This window comes from Aotus nancymaae, unplaced genomic scaffold (assembly GCF_030222135.1).
Source record: "Aotus nancymaae isolate 86718 unplaced genomic scaffold, 86718_ANA_hifiasm-v0.15.2.pri h1tg000161l, whole genome shotgun sequence".
NCBI classification, from domain to species: domain Eukaryota; kingdom Metazoa; phylum Chordata; class Mammalia; order Primates; family Aotidae; genus Aotus; species Aotus nancymaae.
In genome coordinates, this window is record NW_026988576.1 from 204,363 (window position 1) to 219,169 (window position 14,807).

Consider the following 14,807-nt stretch of genomic DNA (forward strand, 5'->3'; position numbering starts at 1 on the left):
AGTAGGGTGCTGCCAGAGGGAAACTGAGATCCATCGTTCCAGGCCTCATGCATATGTACTTTCATTCTCTTGTCAGAGACGTTCCTTCTGGTAATAGACCACGGGGGTGTGTTGGAAGATGGTTCAAAAGTGTGCAGACATATCTGTCAAATTGTCAAGGGATGAAAATTCCTACCTGAGCAGCAAGTGGGAAGCAGCTTGTCAGAGCAGCCGCTGAGGACTAAGGGTCCAATTTCAGACTTCTATTTATCAAGCACTGGAGTGACCCTTCCCACAGCTGTTGCTTATGCTAAAATAGGATTTAAACAGCTACATAACTGCTCAGTGTTAAGCTGAAAGAGTCACTTAATAACGTTCACCTTTCTAAGATTCACACTGAAGCACACAATGAAGAAACTTTCTAATCGGTTTCTTTAATGCCACATAAAAGAATTGCCTTATTGACTAAGGATGGGAGAGATGAAAAAGGTACTTGTGTTAAGCGTTAATATTTTAGATTTATCTTCATATCTAATATCTTAATTTTTTATTTGGAAAGAAACAATATACCCTTTAGAAACACTCAGAATTTCTGAACATTACTTAGAAAAATCAACAGATAAATGGGCAAATGAGATAAACAAGAAATCTACAGAAAATCTGTGGTCCTTGGATCTATCAAAAATTGTTTGGCTGGGCATGCTGGCTCACGCTTGTAATCCCAGCATTTTGGGAGGCCGAGACAGGTTGATTATCTGAGGCTGGTAGTTCAAGAACAGCCTGACCAACATGGTGAAACCCCATCTCTACTAAAATTACAAAATTAGCTGGGCATGGTGGTGCATGCCTGTAATCCCAGTTACTCAGGAGGCTAAGGCAGGAGAATTGCTTGAACCCGGGAGGTAGAGGTTGCGGTGAGCTGAGATTGCGCCATTGCACTCCAGCCTGGGCAACAAGAGTGAAACTCTGTCTCAAAAAAAAAAAAAAAAAGAAAAAAAAAGAAAAAATGTTCAACATCCATAGGCTGTAATCAGGGAGATGCAAGTTTATATTACAAGACATCATTTCATGCCATCAGGTGTAAAAGCCTGATAACGTCAAGTGCAGATGAAGATGTAGACAATGAGCACTCTTGGAAGTTTCTAGAAGGCATAAAAAATAGCGTTATCATCTGGAGAGCCATTTGCCATACCTCAGAGAGTCAAGGTGTTTATATCCTTTAACTCAGAAATGGCTCTCCTAGTTATATATGTTAGAACAGCTCTCTCATGTGTGTATTCAAAGGGCAAACAGGTCTTAGAATATCTGCAATAGAACAAGCTCAATGTCCATCAGTAATGGAAAGAATAAATGAATGAACAAACTGTGGGGTATTTTTACAGTAGGGTACTACACAGGGATGAAAATGAAGTGGTTAAAAATATAAGGTCGACTGCCTGAGATGAAATCCCCGTTCAGTAATTATGTGACCTACGTCAAATTCCTTTTGTTGTCTGTGCCTTCAACCTCCTTGTTTGTTAAACAGATCATATTAGTATCAACATTTATGGTACTGTGAGCATTAAATAATTTAAAACCTAATAAGACACACTGTGAGTGGTCCATAAATATTAGCTATTATTATTTCTAACAGACACATAGGTATTTTTGCTTATCTGTGTTTCTAAATTATTTCAGAATATGCATTTTTTAAATGCAAGGAGATTGACTTAATATTATATTGTAAAATAATGCCAATTTACAAGTTGTCCATTTGTAAGTTTACAGAAACTATGTGGTGTTTCTCTAAAGAAACTATCTTATACAGCATGATTGAGCTTCGGGTTAGACTGTTACTGAGTATTTCTTTAGCCCATAATGCACTTCTCAAGTCCTGTAAGATTCAAAAGTTTAACAGGAAAAATTATCCCTGAGTTGTAAGTACTGCAGTCAAGTCTCACTACTCAATATGACCAAAGAGTTGTGTCCTCTCTCCACCCATTCCATGAAGCTAAGGAGGGTGGTTGAGTGGTGGTTCCAGCAGACTGAGATGGAGCAAGGCTTTCAGAGGGGATTAAAAGGGGAGGTTTCAAATGACTGGGTTTGCTCTGCAGGCAAATCCAATACTTTGCTTAAGTAGACCTGCTGCTTCCTCCCATTTGCGCTCTCTCGCCCTGGTGCTTCCGGCCGTGCCTCTTTTTTCTGATGCCCCCAATGCAACTTCATTTTCTCCCAGTGCACCTTCACCTTCGGGTGTTTTCTGGGGAGTCTCGTTAGGGCCTTTGATTGGGAGGTCATTAAACGCAGACACAACTAGCCATACTTGGGTAATACACAAGGAGAAAAAAAACAACCACAAAACAATAAAGCCAGTGTTCAAGGTGAGAAAACAGAGATAGGTGCACAGACAGAAATCATGTGGCTCAAACAGAGAGTGAGAAACAGGCAGAGAAAGGCCAAATGACACTTGCAATAAATGTTCCCTTTGAGCAGATGGTCTGTTCCTTCCCATCAAATAATTCTTTACTAAGACATAAATACTCACTAATTCTCCTAAACCCAGGAAAGAAGAATTATCATCCCCATTTTACTTAAACATGTCCTATTGCCTACCACTAGTAAGTAGTATAACTGAAATATGTGTCCAGAGCCTTACCTCTAACAGACTACAATAGCACGTAGTCTCAAAAAAAGACGTTGTAGTGGGTATTTATGCATCAAGTGAAGATAAGGAATCTGTGGTTGGGGAGGCAGGAGGGGGAGGTGAGGAGGTCATGCTGGGAGACGCGCATTTAGGCAGTTGTAGCAAAAAAAGGAAAAGAGACCAAGTGTGGGGCTTGACTTATCTATGTTTCTAGGCTTTTCTTTTTCATCACCAGCCATCTTGTCCCCACAGTATGGACCAAAAACAGGAACAGGAATGAGGGGCCGCTAGGTGATAAGCATATTAGCAATGCACAGAGATGAGAAAAAGCCAGAAGGACATTCCAGGCACGACAGAGGATGGGAGGGGATTTTTCAGGGGTTCTAGGACATTCAATTATTTGTTTTTAATGTGGAGATAAATTTATTAGGGATTGCACACATTTACCATACTGAATATCTTATTAAACTTAGCCTTATTAAGCATGGTATACATTTCATTAATAACTGGATAAACATAGGAAATGTCCTAGCTAAATTAATATGATTAAGTTGATGAATGAAAAATTTTAATGAGTAGCATTAAAGAGCTTACCACACATAACTTACCAAGCGAAAAAACAATACCTTTTTGCTAGTCTTCCTTTTTTGAACTTGTGGTCTTGCAATTAAATTTACAGGTATGTGTATTTTCATTTATTATGAAAACAGACTCACGCTTGTAATCCCAGCACTTTGGGAGGCCGAGGTAGGTGGATCACGAGGTCAAGAGATCGAGACCATCCTGGCCAACATGGTGAAACGCCGTCTCTACTAAAAAAATACAAAAATTAGCTGGGCGTGGTGGCATGCACCTCTAGTCCCAGCTACTTGGGAGGCTGAGGCAGGAGAATTGCTTGAACCCAGGAGGCGGAGATTGCAGTGAGCTGAGATCACGCCACTGCACTCCAGCCTGGTGCCTGGCGACAGAGCAAGACTCTGACTCAAAAACTAAAACAAAAACAAAAAACAGAAACATCACTTTAAGGGCACCAAATTGAATCTTTTCCTTGCATGTCTGCATATGGTTCCTATTCTAATTATAACAATAGCTATGATTGTTATTATAATTTGTGTCTCAGAACACAAAATAAACTTGTGCTTTCAAATTGCAGACCAAAGGTGCCTATATTTTCCTCTACAAATGGCTCAATAGAGCCTATTTTTTCTGTAGAAGAGAAAGAAGCTCTTTTATGTGCCCTAATTCATTTGAATATGTCCATAACCAATATATGTAAAGAGAAATCAAATACCATAATAACGGAAATGTTTGATATAAGGTAAAATATGTATGTGCACATGTGGGAATGTAAGAAAACAATTTAAAAATAGTTGCTAATGTGTGATCCAAATCACTGCTCATTGAAATACACAAAATCCTAATAGTTTTATGCCTGCAATGTTTGTACATATATGTGTATACACAGATACCTATACATATATATATTAATGTGTGTATATAAATGTGTATATAAATATACACATACACACAAAGGAAGAATAAATTATTACACATAAAATATTCAGTATTATGGAAGCATCAGTTACATCATGTATTTAATTTAATAATAGTGAGGAAAATTAAGCCACCTTAATCAATCTTGCTTTTTTAAATTACCTAATCACTTATAGTAACTGGACAAGGACACAGAGAGTAGAAGAGAAGGTGAAAAGTATAATACATAATACCATGAAGAAAGTTCTGATTTTTTAGTACGTTTCATTTATAAGAGGATTTGAGGTAGCCTCCAATTATGCTGTTATGATTTTAAAGTTTTAAAATGTTAAAAACATAAAATATAGGAAAATGCTATTTTGGAATCACTGAAATGTATGCAGTACTTGTTATTACACAATCTTTGTAATCTAAAGTTACATTATTTTCACTTATTCCATGAGTCACTCAAACAAGTGCCTCCTGAGACCTAGCAGGTAACATAATGTGGAAACTAGGTTTAGAGTTACATATTTAACACATTAGAATAGCCTTTTTTTTTTCCTTAAAAATCAGGTTTATTTCTCACTGTTTTCTGTAATCACAGGGTGCTTTTAAAATGCTTTGTAATCCTGTAATCCCAGCTACTCGGGAGGCTGAGGCAGGAGAATCGCTTGAACCCGGGAGGCAGAGGTTACAGTGAGCTGAGATCGTGCCATTGCACTCCAGCCTGGGCAACAAGAGTGAAACTCTGTCTCAAAAATAAAATAAAATAAAACAAAAATAAAAAAATAAAAAATAAAATGCCTTGTATTTATTCTTTATTCATTCATCCACACATTTGTGTATCTTTATACATTTATATACTTATGAATTTATTACTTGTTTCTACACCATAGAGTCATCGACAAAGAGAAATATTTCCATACTCTTAGAAAAATAAACGTATGAGTCCGTGGGTAAGTACAACCCTCACTTCCAGTGCAGTGGAGACAACGCGGAGAGTCGGGAGACTGAGACGCAGTAGAGCCTCTCTGCCTCTGCTAATGTGGCAGTCACCACCCAGCTATGGCCAACTTTAGCCAGGTGGACATGAAAGCTCTGTGTCGCTAGATCGTTCTCTTTTACAGGACGGGTAGGACGTATGGGTTTTTATGTAAAATACTGTTTTTTAAACTTTGGGTCAAACTTAAAAACAAAGTTCCACTTTAAACAAAATCAACAATTCCTAATAGTTAAACAGGAACTCAACCATCAGTTTGCTATCTCTCAGATATTATTGATACCTCATTTGTTCTAATTTATTTCAACAATTACAAAATTACAAATTCCATTTAATTATGTCCGTTCAAATGTTTCATTCCAATAAACTCTATCTTTCTGTTAACACAGAATTAGTGTGGGTTCTTTTCAATGATGCTATTCCTGACACTGTATTTCTAGACAAAGTTATCTTACATGCTTACAAGATGAAAAGAGTTCTGATAGAATTAGACATAACAGAAGTGAGGGTTATGTTCTAGCAAGGTTCTGCTACCACAGACTGGAGGAGACGTCCTGGCAAAACTATCTGGATAAATCCAAAGCCCTAAAACCTGTGCGAGGAACTTTCTGGAAGCAAACTCCAAATGTACTGTTTGCTTTAGACTCCAGTGACATGCATATAGAAATACATGTTTTGTATGGAAAAGGGTGTTATTGCCACAATCTATTCAATTTCTAGTTTTTGGAGATAAGACCAGCAGGATAAACAGAGCAGCTTCTAAGTGAGAAGTCAAGTAAGTACTTTCATAAGCCAAGAAGGTACTGGCTCCTTTTTTCACTGTTCTCAGTTAATAAACATGATAGACCATCTCTCATGTCTAATGCATAGTTCCAGTGGTAACCATGACTCTGGTATGGTCTCTAAAGTGATGGGACTTTTCCTGATAGGGGAAAAAGACATCAAATAACTAATTATACCCTTATTTACTTTATTAAAATTATGATAAACATATAAGAAAAGTATCAGATGATACGAAAACATCTAACAGAGGTACTTGGGTTAGTTTTTGAGGATAAGAAAGTGATAGTTTGAGTTGAGTTCTGAAGGATGAGTGAGAAAGAAGGGGTGTAGGAAGAGGAAGCATTCTTTGAAAATGTCAGTGCTTCTTGGAGGCAGAAATGCTTTTCCATGTAAGATAAAATGTATAAATGCAGAAGGAAATGCAGGAGTCAGAAGAATCGACTCAACATTAACCTCCAAGTTACCTATGGGAAGAAGAACGAGGAAGGATACATTGAAAGAAGATTTAAAATAAGTTCTTCCTTTTAATTTTATTTCCATATTAAATTGTTTTATGAGGACACGTTCACATTTTGCTTGTTTCAAAAATAAAAAGAAGTTCAGCCTTGAGGGTAACATACCCTGATAGTATAGGCCAGTGAGTGGATGGTTCCGATGAAAATTTTCCTGTTACCCAGTTTTAGATGGCGTTAATCATTAGTAAAAGCCATCAGGTATTTCCTGACCACTTTATCTTCAATGTATCTTCACTTAATTATTTTCTTTTAATTAATTATTTTTTGCTCAGGCATGGAAATGTATTCTCTCTCTGTTCACAGCTCTTGCTCGCTATAAATGACAACCTCTTGGCCATCCCACTTTTCATCCATACGCGCTTCATTGCTGCCTCTGGAAAGCTTTATTGAGGGCCAAACACATGAAGTTGAGTTGAATGAAACTTGCATCATACTGAATTACCTGACCCCCCTTTTCCCCCAGTTTGTAGGCATATGAGTCACATTCATAAAATGTCATAAGCATGCTGCTATATTTATAACACGTATTTCATATAGGGGTCTCTGAGACGCCACATCTATACACTTCAAGCCCGACATCGATCCCTACTCCATTCCAATCTTTATTTTACTATCTCCTTAATTGGTTTTGTCATCACACTTCACCTTGTCATTAATCCCTTGCTATTCTCAAGTCTTTATGATAAAGAGGCTGACTTGCCTCCTAATTTCAGATTGCCACCTTGAAGCATCTATTCACAAGGATTCAATAGATTTTAAAGCTCTGGGTCCCATACAACTCTGATTTGGCACTTGGAGTAGTGATAGTTTATTTCTCTATCACAAACTTATGATTTCTTGCATATTTTTTTCTGCTGGATAAAGCATGGAACTAGGAACCAGGAGACCCAGCCACTAGTCTTTGGTTCTCCTTTTGGGTGAATGTAACTTCAGGAGATATCCCTATGTCCTCTGAATCACCACTTTCTCCTATGAATGGCTGACTATGCATGTCAGTCTTTCTACATCATAGGGTTATAGTAAACCACATCCTTAGCCATTCTCTTCCTCATTCTCTCTTTCTCTTTTTGAGACAATCTTTCTCTGTTGCCCAGGCTGGAGTGCAGTGGCAAAATCTCAGCTCACTGCAACTTCCATCTCCCAGGTTCAAGCAATTCTTGTGCCTCAGCTTCCCAATAGTTGGGATTACAGGCATGTGCCACCACGCCTGGCTAATTTTTGTATTTTTAATAGAGACAGGGTTTCACCATGTTGGCCAGGCTGGTCTCAAACTCCTGACCTCAGGTGATCTGCCTGCCTCAGTCTCCCAAAATGCTGGGATTACTTATGGTTTTGGTTTTAAGATTATACATTATTCCATGAAAACCTTCCCTGACCTCTTAGACAAAGAGGACCTCAATTTAAATATTCTCATTGCATCTTGCATTACTTCTTTCAAACCCCCCATCACTCTTGTGATTGCTAGCTCAATGCTGCCTTTTTTCATCCCACCCTCAAGCACACTGTAAGCTCTATGAGAGTGGAGATGTGCTTGTTTCTTTCAGGACTATCTTAGTCTCTAGCACATAGTTGGTACTCGGTAAATATCAGTTGATGGATTAAAAAATAATGTCAATAAAAGTGCTTTTTAGGTAAGAAGCTAGCACGATGATCATTGTCATTATTGTGATTACTATTAGTAATTAGTAGTTTAGTGATAGTACTAAAGATAGTTGTAGTAGTTTTATATTAGCAGCATTGTCACCATCAAATACAGGACAGAAGGAGGACCACAAAATAATACTTATTATCAATATTCATTGTAAGCTTTTCCTCTTATTACCCTCCATTTTTAAACTGACAGAAATAAATAACTATGAAGAAAATGAAAAGGTAGTCTATGAAACAGGGGACACTTGGAACACCATATTTCTGAAAAGTAGATAATATCCAAAAGATACAAGAAACTCATACAAGTCAATAGCAAAAACAACAACAACAACAAAACTAAAAAACAAAAACAAATACAAAAAGCAAATAATCTGATTTAAAAACGAGCAAATTCTGGGTAGACATTTCTCCAAAGAAGGCATATGAATGGCCAATAGGTATGTGAAAAAGTGCATACTATTACTAATTATCAGGGAAATGCAAATTTAAACCACAAGGAGATATCACCTCATGTCTGTTATAATGGTTAACACCAAAAAGACAAAAGATAACTATTGGGCAAAGGTGTAAAGAAAAAATAACCCTTTTACACTGTTGGTGGGGATTTAAATTGGTAGAGCCATTCTGAAAAACAGTATGGAGATTTCTCAAAAAATTAAAAATAGAACTACCATATGATCCAGTAATCCCACTTCTGGATATAAACCCAAAGGAAATGAAATCAGAATCTCAAAGAGACATTGCAGCCCCAAGTGTACTACAGCATCATTCACAATGGTCAAGACAAGGAGCAACCCAAGTGTCACTGATGGATGACTGGATAAAGAAAAGTGGGCGAGGATGTGGAGAAATAGAAACACTTTTACACTGTTGGTGGGAGTGTAAATTAGTTCAACCATTGTGGAAGACAGTCTGGCGATTCCTCAAGGATCTAGAAATAGAAATTCCATTTGACCCAGCAATCGCATTACTGGGTATATACTCAAAGGATTATAAATTGTTCTATTATAAAGATATGTTCATTGCAGCACTGTTTACAATAGCAAAGACCTGGAACCAACCCAAATGCCCATCAATGCTAGATTGGACAAAGAAAATGTGGCACATATACACCATGGAATACTATGCAGCCATAGAAAATGATGAGTTTGTGTCCTTTGTAGGGACTTGGACAAATCTGGAAACCATCATTTTCAGCAAACTGACACAAGAACAGAAAATCAAACACACATGTTCTCACTCATAAGGGGGTGTTGAACAATGAGAACACAGGGAGGGGAGCATCACACACTGGGGTCAGTTGGGGGTGGCTAGGGGAGGGACAGTGGAGGGTGGGGAGGAGGGAGGGATAACATGGGGAGAAATGCCAAATATAGATGATGGGGGAATGGAGGCAGCAAACCACCTTGTCATGAATGTACCTATGCAACAACCCTGCATGATCTGCACATGTACCCCAGAACCTAAAGTACAATTAAAAAAAGAAAGAAAGTGTGGTATAGACATACAACAAAATATTACTCAGCCATAATAAAGAAAAAAATCCTGCCATTGACAACAATATGGATGAACCTGGAGGACATTATGCTAAGTGAAATGAACTAGGCACAGAAAGACAAACACTGCATCATCTCATTTATATATGGAATTTCAAAAAGTCAAATTCATTGAAGCAGAAAGTAGGATGGTGGCTACCGGGGTTGGGGACAGTGGGTAGAAATGGGGAGATATTAGTTATCAGTTAAAAGATGGCCAAGTTCTCAGGATCTAATCAACAACATGGTTAATCATACTGTATCGTATACACGAGATTTGCTAAAAGATTAGATCTAAAGTGTTACCCCCCCTCCACACACACGCACAGAGGTTACTATTGAATATATGAGGCCATGGATGTGTGAATCAGCTTGGTTGCAAGGATCGTTTTACATTGTGAACATATATCAAATCATCACATTGCAGACCTTCACTATTTACAATTTTTATTTGTTAATCACACCCCAATACAAACAGAAACAAAAAGAATTAAATAAATCTATGCTAAAATGGTCATATAAACATAGCCCACAGTAATGGCTCAGAGTAAAATTTTATGTTTTATGTACCAATCCTTGAGTCCCTATCTGGAGAAAGACCCAAAAGAAAGAAAGGAGAAACAGTCTTATCCCACGGCAGATGTGAACACGCCTCCAAATTATGAGGGTGGGATGAAAAGAATTATGGAAACCACCCCTTGTGAGAAGAGGATTTGTCACTGGAAACCAAAAATGCTAAAGAAAATAAAATTCTTCGGGTGGAAGAATCGATTCTCTGTTCCTACAAGTGGGCTGCTTGGAGGGAAAATGGAAGTAGTGAAAATACCATGGAAAGTTAGGGGTGCTATTCTTTTTAAGGTGACATTATTTTGAATGAGTTACTGATATTTGGGGGCAGGGAGGTGGAACAAAGCAAGAGAAGATGTCAGATGGCCCCCTGAAGAAGAGAAAAGGAGTTTATTGGGCCTTATGAGAAGCTTGGAGAAGATGGGGATTCTAGAAAGTTCACAGGCAGGGACCTGAGGTGCTATCTTCGAATCACTGTGAGACTCTATCTTATGAGGACTCTCAGGCTCCACCTGCAATCCCATTGCCTCCTGTTTGCTGTCGGTGCACTTTGCTAAAGAAACACCTCTATATTATGTTCCTCTGAAAGCTTGCAGAAAAACAGAGAAACTATGTGTCGAAATATGTTTTCCCAGGTACTCAGTGAGATATTAAATTGAATGAATTTGCCCACCGCCAAATAACTCAGGCCTTTGGTAAAGAAAATTTTTATAAGATTTCACATGTCAACAAAATTTTTCATTGATTCAATACTGCAGAAATGCTCTTAAGTGCATGCATTCAGCCATCAGAAATTTATCAAATCCCTACTGTGTGTGTTAAAAAAAAAAAAAAAAGCTAGGTCCTGGGAATACAGGGTGGAGTGAAGTACCATCTCGAACTTCAGGATCATAAACATGGGCAAATCTAAAGCTTAAAAAGCTGTGGATTTTCTTGGATAAAATAAAATTCAAAGACCTTTGCTGGGTGATTTTTAAAAATGGCATTGTACTGCACCTGGAGGCAGGCTGGGGCGCGTCCCTGGGGCTTGTTGACATCCACAGCTACCAGCTGCCAACCTCCAGCAGCATCTTCATGAAACATCTTCAAGACAAAGAAGGGAGATGAGTCAGAGACATTTAATATGGAACATTGAGAACTCTAACTACGTCTCCAGCTTTGTATATTTTTATGCTATCAAAAATTTGTCTCCTTATGGATTTATATTTGGAATAGAAGTCATTTCAATTATACTTAACATTGAAAACTTAAGTGAATGAAAAAGGAGCAATGATAATAACTTGAGTTTATTGATTACTTGCTATGTCAGGCACGTTATATCTTGCATATGCTTTGCATATAATTGCTCAAATATTCTTCTCCACAAGAGAAATACTTCAGTATTTTATCCCCATTATATTGATAAATATCTATTAGATCTGGGAGAAAGTGAAAACTAGAATTAAAAAGAATTGTGTCTGTTGTGTTTTTATTATAGGTAGCAAATTTTTATTTTTATTCAGTGGACAGTTCTCACTAACCTAATAAAAATATTCTCAGGATCAATAAAATAAGAAGACTGCATGTGGCAGAGGGGAAGAACTGGTGTGGTTTTATTGGTAGAAGACACAATGCTTAATAGACTTTGTGTAATTATTTTAATTAGGCAGCAATTAATCTGCTGAATGGAAATTTCATGTACATATTATAAAGGGAACAAGTAGTTTCTTTTGGCTTAAAGACCTAAGTGATGAAATTCAAGATGCTACAGGCCTACAAAACTGAAATCCATTGAATTAGATATCTAGGTTATTATCTCAAAAATTACTTATGTGTCAATATTACACCTGGCTGGAAGACACTTATACATATTCTCCCATTAACACATTTTTCTTTCTAGTTCCTTAGGAGTGAGTGTGTATGTGTGTATGGTAGAAATAGGCCCAAATTATTTTTTTTTCTAAGTAAAGACACTAACTGGAGACACTGCTTTATTCCTGTCTGAGGTCCCTGTTTTACAGGAACAAATATTTCCTTTGCCATCCTTATTTATGTCCTCCTGTTATTCTGACCCTATGTTCAAAAGGGTAACTGCTGATGGAAATATAAATCAGATGATGCAAATATCCCATTACCTAAGATCTGTAATTATAATTTCAAATCCCCGGTAGTAGTGGTGGTAGATCCTTTGTGGAAAATAAACTTGCCTTCTATAAAATGATCGAGGTGGTGAGAGAGAGTTGCCAGAAATCACAGGCCTTATTTTATTTATTTTATTTATTTATTTTTGGAGATGGAGTCTTGCTCTGTCACCCAGGCTGGAGTGCAGTGCCATGATCTCGGCTCACTGCAACCTCTGCCTCCTAGGTTCAAGCAATTTTCCTCCCAAGTAGGTGGAACTACAGGCACCTGCCACCAAGCCCAGCTAATTTTTGTATTTTTTTTTTTTTTAGCAGAGACAGGGTTTCACCATATTGTCTAATGTGGTTTCAAACTCCTGAGCTCAGGCAATTCCCCTGCCTCTGCCTCCTATATGTATTTTTAAATGACAAAATTAAGGTGCACACTTACATAAAGACACTTTGACAAAGATGCCAACTGCAAATTGCTCATCTTAGCTGTCCATACACAAGCTTCTGATTTTTTTTAGAATAAACTGCAAAAACTCTTTTTGGGGTGAATCAAGCATATCCTTCCTCAATAAGCTCATTCTGAGAATACAGACATCAGTGGAGATGCAAACCTGTTACAGGACCTTTTAAAGCTTCTGTCAAAATTCTGGAAGCCTCGTTTTAAGGACAAAAGACAAAATCAGCCCTGCCAGTCACCAGTTATGCATAAAATCCCTCTGCTGATACATCCTATACTCTCTAATTGTGACATAAAGGATCCCTGGGGCATATATTTACTTCGATCAGTAGCAGACTAATTTTCTCTGTTAAATTATTTTTTTTTCAGTAGACAAAAATCAAAAGAATCAATTTAATTTTCAGTAAAAGTGTTCTCTCAAGGTCATTTATTCGTGTGAAATAAAGTAAAGGAAATGTAAAAATGTTCCATTTCTCTTTAGTCCACTGAATTATACAACATTTAGATTGGTTAATATTTGGTAGATCTTTGAGACAGAAGTTGGGATTGCTAGCAGAAGCCAAGAATCCTCAGAGACTCAAATCCTTGTGGGGAGTATGATAGAGACTACCAGTCTTCCCTTGGAATCTCCTTTCCCTGTTTTACAAAGAGAATCTGTATGGGGCCACTAGGCTACCAGGAAAAAAGGACAGTTCTTGTCCTTTCTTTGAAGCTCACCTTGACCATGTAACTACATACAGGCCTACAGGATGCAAGCAGAAACCCTCTCTTCCTATATTTCCTTCTTCTTCTTGCGCCCTGGAATGTGGATGTGAGTGTCAGAGCTACAGCAGCCATGCTAGTCTACAAGGTGATTTTGGTAACAGAGGCTGTGCAACGTGGAACAGAAAGGAAGGTGTCTGGATCCATGGCAACACAGACAACCATGCAACACTGAATGACCACCTCCAGCTTTATGTGAGAGAGAACGGGATTCCTCATCGCATACCTCATCTAAGCAAGTTATTTTTTTTGGTCCCTTGCAACTGAATGTAAGTTAACTAGTACATGTGGTTTCTGTTAGAATGTCCATTAATTTTTTTTTTTTCATTTTACTGATGCAATTTTCCTTTCTCATTCTATAATTAAATATTTTACTGTTAAACACTTAGAAAATGAGGACGAGTTGTAAAAAAAAATCTTAAACCCATTCCCCAGAGACAACCACCACTAACATTCTAGAGTTAATGTTCCAGGTATTTTACACACACACGCACTCCCCACACAAACATGGGATACTTTTTTTTGTACTAGTATGTCACCAGTATATCTTCACATCTATAAAGTTCAATGCTTATTTTAATGGTTTGCTTTTATTCCAATTTCATAATTTGCAACCAATAACTTAGCTAGAGATGAAGATTGTATCAATTTTAAAAAATTTGCCAAAATGCCTCATAAACATCCTCAAACATACATCCTTGACTACTGCCCAGCATTTTTCTTTGGATACATTTCTAGAAGTAGACTATCTTGGTCAGATAGTATGTATGTTTTATTTTTGGGTGCATATTGTCAAACTGTTTTCTAGGAAAGATGTTTTAATTTACACTCTTGGCAACAATGTATGCAAATGTCCCTTTCAGCCAGCAATAAATGCTGTCTTTTTTTTGAGAAAAGAAAAGTTACCACTGGGCCAGAACAAAGACAGCGTGTTGACAGCAGGGCTTGTAATGGCTAAATTGAAAGGAGGTAGAATCTCATGCTGAATAAAAAGGCTCTTGCAGCTGAGCAACCTGGTTTTGAGTCCCAGTTTTACCACTAGCTGGTTATATAACATTGGGGATGATAATTAACTTTCAATCATTGTCATTTTTTACATGCAAAGTGGAGACAATCATAGTGCCCACTTCACAGTGTTATTGTGAAGATTAAATAAGACAGGTTGTAAAGCTATTAGACCAGTGCAGATCTCAATATATGGGAGTGATTGTAAGATGTTCTGAATTAGTGAAATACCATCAATAACTCGAAATAATTTCCCTGGCACTCTCCTTTTAGCACAATCGTTTGGAAGTCCATGGAGATTTCAGCTTTGAGAATTCTTTCAGGCCTGTCCATTTGCAACTACT

At 37.6% G+C, this 14,807-nt stretch overlaps 1 protein-coding gene across 1 annotated transcript in view; it reads right to left on the reverse strand.

Annotated features, from left to right (window-relative positions):
- NALCN (sodium leak channel, non-selective) overlaps window positions 1–14,807 on the reverse strand; it is a gene marked incomplete at its 3' end in the record, with an annotated part of 335,842 nt that overhangs the window by 204,356 nt on the left and 116,679 nt on the right. The window contains exon 10 of the mRNA XM_064371774.1: window positions 11,125–11,211. Coding sequence (XP_064227844.1) covers window positions 11,125–11,211 — 87 coding nt within the window. The remainder of the gene's footprint in view (window positions 1–11,124; window positions 11,212–14,807) is intronic.